Here is a 5,016-nt window from a genome sequence, read left to right on the forward strand (position 1 = left end):
GCCGCGCTCGCTGCCGACCCCGCGCCCGCCGCTCGCGTCGCCGCCGCCCGGGCGCGCGTCGCCGCCGCTGAGCGCGCCCACGAGCCGCGTCGGCAGCAGCAGCCGGCTATTCAAGGTCAGCAGCAGCAAGAGGATCTGCACCGACGCCATGGTGTCCGCGCTGCAGCAGGAGATCCGGAAGCGGGGCAGGCACAGCCTGGAGATCTCGGATCTCGTGATCCAGGAGCCGCTGGGGCAGGGGGGCTTTGGCAAGGTGTACAAGGGCGCGTGGCACAGGCGCACGGCGGCGGTCAAGGTGCGCGCGGGCGGCGGCGCGCCCCTCTGCCTCCCGTCCGTGCGGGCGGCGGCGCACTGAATGCGTCCCGCACACCCCTCAGAACTCAGCAAGGGAATCTCATCCCCGCGCAGCACCCTTGACAGGCAGCGGGTTCCCCCAAAGCTTGGACCAGCATGCCAGTGCTTTTGTGATGGGTGTTAATCGCCCCACCCACCTGTCCAAGCCCGTCTGCTCACGTCGCCCCGCGCCGCCCCGCCCTGCGCCGCCGCCGCCGCCGCCAGGTCATGAACGCGCGCTCCAGCGCGAGCGAGGCCGTGTCTGATGCCATGGAGATGGCTGTGCTGTCATCGGTGCAGCACCCGGGGATCGTGCAAGTGTACGCCTGCCTGACAGACATGGTGGAGCTGCCCAGGGGTGGGTGGGACCGGCAGTGGGTGGGGCCGGCTGGCCGGGGGTGGGCGGGGCCGGCCGCCCATCAAGGGTTTGTTTGTGCAGGTGGTAGTTTGGCGGGTTGTTTTTGGCTGATGGGACCGTCGCTAGCAAAAGCTGCATATTGTTATGGACGTTTTGAGGGTGACTGGCACCAAGACCTGTGGCCCGATGCGGGGCAGTAGTTGCAATGGAGAGAACAGGGCGCGGAACGCGTTATTGTGCAACATGATCAAGTCCGCGCTAGCACGCGCGCGCGCACACGTGCGTGCGTGCACACACACACACACACACACACACATACACACACACACACGCGCGCGCACACACACATACACACACACACGCGCACACACACACACACACACACACACACACACACACACACAACCACCTGCACACACACACCTCACTGCACCCCTCTCTCCCCCGCAACCAACCCCCCAGGCTTTGACAGCGCCCAGTCCCTGGGCTCTCCAGCCAGCCCCGCCCACGGCTTCAAGCCGCCCCGCTACCGCCGCCTGCTGCCCGGGGAGGAGCCCGACGACTCCAACGCCCTCAACATCATAGTCATGGAGTACTGCGACCAGGGCACGCTGGCGGAGGCGATCAAGCGGCCCGCGGGGCGGTTCCACACGCCGATGGAGGACGGGTCCATCGGCGTCAACCTGCCGGCGGTCGTCGACGTGGGTGGCGGCTGTTTTTGCCGGCGGATTGTTTGCGGTTGTTTTTGCATGTATGATAGATGTTGCCGTGCTGGTGGTGTTCCCCAGGTGGTATTTTGCTGGGGGCCTTTTGCTAGGGGTTTTTTTGCAGCAACATGAACAGGGGGCTCGGCCGGTGCTTTCTGGACGGATTGTCAGGTTCTTGTGCTGGTTGTTGCACGGGGCGTTGCGGGTGCGCGTCAGCGGACCAGACGGCGGGGGCCTTGGAGTCGGTCGTCGGGGGAGATTTAGGCGCTGTCGCGGGTGGCTTGCGGGGCTGCTTGGGCGCCAGCGATGATGGCTGGGGGTGACGCTGGTGTCACTGCCTCGCGGCCGTTGGCAGAAGGAGGGGCCCGCAAGTTGGCACCTGGGCCGCTGACCGCACGCACACACACGCGCGCGCGCGCCCTCACCCTCGGCCTCTCGAACTGAGTGCCCTCAACCCTCACGACACAACCCCGCCCCCGGCCCTCATCACGGCCCCCACCAAACCAGGTCCTGCTGGACGTGGCCCACAGCCTGGCCTACCTCCATTCTGTGGGGCTGGTGCACGGCGACGTGAAGCTCGACAACGTGCTGCTGAAGACGGACGCCGGGAAGCAGCTGGGCTTTGCGCCCAAGGTGGGGCCGCGCGCCGGGGTGTGGGACCACACGCCGGGGGAGGGGATTGATGGGAGGTGCGGTGCCGGGCAGTTTGTTGGTTGTGGTGCGGGCTGCGCTCGGGGACGGGTCTTTTGGGAGGGGGTGCGTGGGTGCAGGCTTGCGTGAGCAGGAACCGAGGGAGGGGGCTGGGATTGCGCGGGAGAGACGGGGGGCTAGGGCAGCAGCTGAGGCGGTCGGGGCATGCAATCGACCAGCGCTGCCGGAAGCGTGCCGACACAGCCAACAAGGCCGGGCGGGCGATGCCGTTGTGCATTGACCAATGGCGCACGCGCACGTCGCATTGTATCATGCCCCAACACCCTGCGAACCCCTTAGTCCGCCGCCTGTCATAAAGCATATAATCACGCCACACCCTTCAACCCTCTCCCCCTCCCCCTCCCCAGCTGGCGGACTTTGGCCTGGCCCGGCTGCTGCGCGACAGCCATGACGTCATCAACCTGACCGGCGCGGGTGAGCCGCCGTTTGTTTGACCATTCTTTGACCGGCTTTTGACTGTGCACTGCAGACGTTGCCGAGGCGTCCGCTGCATCAGCCGTTGCGGGCACTCCCACAGCTGCCAAATCGGGCATCTCCAACTGCTTGTTGGGGTATGCGTCTCACATTTTTGCGATGCTATTCCCGCCTGTCCCTTCACACCTCCCTTCTCGCGGCGCCGCCGCCCCTGCCGCTCTCAACGCACTGCCGCCAGGCACGGTGACCCACCTGGCGCCGGAGCTGCTGCAGGCGGGCACCAAGATCACCACCGCGGTGGACGCCTACGCGTTTGGGGTCTGCCTGTGGGAGATGTACACCGGCAAGAGGGCGTTCGCAGGTGAAGATCTCATTGTTGGGGGTGTAGCACGGCAGAAATGTTTGGAAAGCGGCCGCCGCCGACCTGCGTCGACGGGGTGTTGGCGCATATGCACGTGTTTGCAAGGGTGGTGCGTCGGTCTTTGTGGTTGATGTTGCCGAGCGGTGACCCGAAAAAGGGCGGGCGTGCGGTTGTGATGGGAGGGCGGCGCGCTCACAAACAGGCCGGCGTGTCAGAGGTCACTGGTGGACGTGAGCAGAAGCAGCATCTGCCACGTTGCCAGCGCACATCTTTTCCTTCAGAATAATGCGCAGGCCCTCACCTGATGTCACCGACATCCGCTTTTGCTCGTCTCCTCCTCACCAACACGCACACCCTATCCTCCCCGCTCATCTCCCCTTCAACTAGGCCTGCCCCGCACCACCATCATCGAACGCGTCCTCCGCCACGGCGCGCGCCCCTCCTTCCCGCCCGCCGCGCCGTCCGCCTACGTCCGCCTCGCCGAGGCCTGCTGGGCCGCGGCTCCCTCGGACCGCCCGGCGCTGCCCGAGGTTGCGCAGCGGCTGAGGGAGATTTCCGAGGCGCTCGCGCGCGCCGCGCGGAAGGGCGCCGACGGCGGCGGCGGGCCGGTGTCGCAGCTCGGCGGCAGCTCTTCGAGCCCGCTCTGAGCTTGTCGGGCGAGGCGGGGGCGGGGCGTTGGGTGTCTGGCAGGGTGATCTTGGGGTGATCTGTGCGCAATAAAATCGCCGCGGCAGGGTTCAGCCGGACGGCGGCCCGACGCCTGCCAGAGTGCAGGTGTGGGTCGACGCAGGCTGCGCAAGAACTGATTTGGAAAGCAGAGGTCTGTTTGGATGGGGGGCAGTAACTCAGTACGAGCCACTTGGTGGCGGGCCGGGTTGGCTCGGGGCGCGGCCCCGCCGGCGGGCGCTCGCCCGAACGCGCAAATAAGCTGTGAGCGCGCCCCGGCCTGGCCTGGCCGCGCCCCTCCCCGGCGGCCGCCTTTAGTTTTGAGACCGGCGCATCAAGACGCAGGCAGCAGCAGGCGACGACGCGTGCTGCCAGGCACAGGGCTGGGGTGCTGCTGTCCCGGATGCGGCACGTGGGCATGTGGCAGGCAGCAGGCTGGTTTGCGTTTTGTTCAACCCAAACCCCGTCCTTCCAGGCAAGCGTTCTAGGTAGACAATGAGTTCCCTCAACGTTTTGCTCCGCAAACAGACGGGGCACAAGCGAGCGCACCTTTCCTGCCGCACGCCGGATATGATGTTCACTTTGTTGTGTGTCTGGATGTGGGTCTGATGTTCCCTTTGTTGCGTGTCTGAACGCAGGTCCCATGTTGACTTTTGTGAACAAGGGTCCGATGTTGACTTTCTTGTCTGTCCGAACGCAGGTTGGCTGTCATGCTGCCTGCGCTCATCCGCGTTGGCGGCGCTTTGCTGAGCCCTGTTGGTGTGTGCCTCAAGTTTTAGGGCAGCGCTGAAGCATGCACAGCAATGATGGCCTCGCGTTTTGCGGGCTCTGAACCCCCTGCCTTTTTGCACGCCGGCGGGCCGGGCGGCTGCGACCCGCCTTGGCCGGCATGGTTTGCTCCCCGCGTTTCCGCTGGCTCTGCTGTTTGGAACGTCTTGCGCGCACACTGCAGCGGTTCACTACAGAAGGCCCCAAGATGATGTTGGTCGGATGCTGGGGCTGGTTTAGCGCCGCTTTTTTGCTGCGAGCCCTCAGCGACTCCCCACTGGATCCTGGCATGAAATTGTGGACCGAAGGCCGGCTGTTTCCGGCTTCTTTGCGGCAGTACCTAGCACGGGGCATGCTGCATGCGCGCTCCAAAACATTCCACACAAACCGCCTTCCTTACAGCAGGATGTTGCACTGGGTCCCGAAGCTCTTTGTGGCAGACTGGCATTTTCACCTGAAGCACATGAGCGGCGGCTTTTCCCTCTCGCACTTCAACAACCCGCCCGACAAGTAAACACGTTGTGTTCTTTTTGTAATGCTGTGATCTAGGCAACACATGTGCCAGGCAGCCGATTTTGGCTCTCAGACGAGCACAACACAGGGCACGTGCACTAGGGTGAAGGATTCCGATCAATCGTGTGTGTGTCGGTGTGGGTGTGTGCATTTGTGCGTTCGTGTGTGTGCGCGTGTGTGTGTGC

At 64.9% G+C, this 5,016-nt stretch overlaps 1 protein-coding gene across 1 annotated transcript; it reads left to right on the top strand.

The window, feature by feature from the left end:
• Positions 1–148: 148 nt before the first annotated feature.
• On the top strand, positions 149–3,531 carry MNEG_13467 (putative serine/threonine-protein kinase pats1; the record flags this gene model as incomplete). Its single annotated transcript, XM_014038061.1, has 7 exons — positions 149–295; positions 559–691; positions 1,154–1,392; positions 1,906–2,031; positions 2,457–2,523; positions 2,762–2,884; positions 3,272–3,531. 7 exons carry the CDS (start codon positions 149–151, stop codon positions 3,529–3,531), a joined length of 1,095 nt encoding a protein of 364 aa, XP_013893515.1.
• Positions 3,532–5,016: the final 1,485 nt, after the last annotated feature.

The sequence above is a fragment of the Monoraphidium neglectum genome (genome assembly GCF_000611645.1).
Source record: "Monoraphidium neglectum strain SAG 48.87 unplaced genomic scaffold scaffold03843, whole genome shotgun sequence".
Taxonomy (NCBI): domain Eukaryota; kingdom Viridiplantae; phylum Chlorophyta; class Chlorophyceae; order Sphaeropleales; family Selenastraceae; genus Monoraphidium; species Monoraphidium neglectum.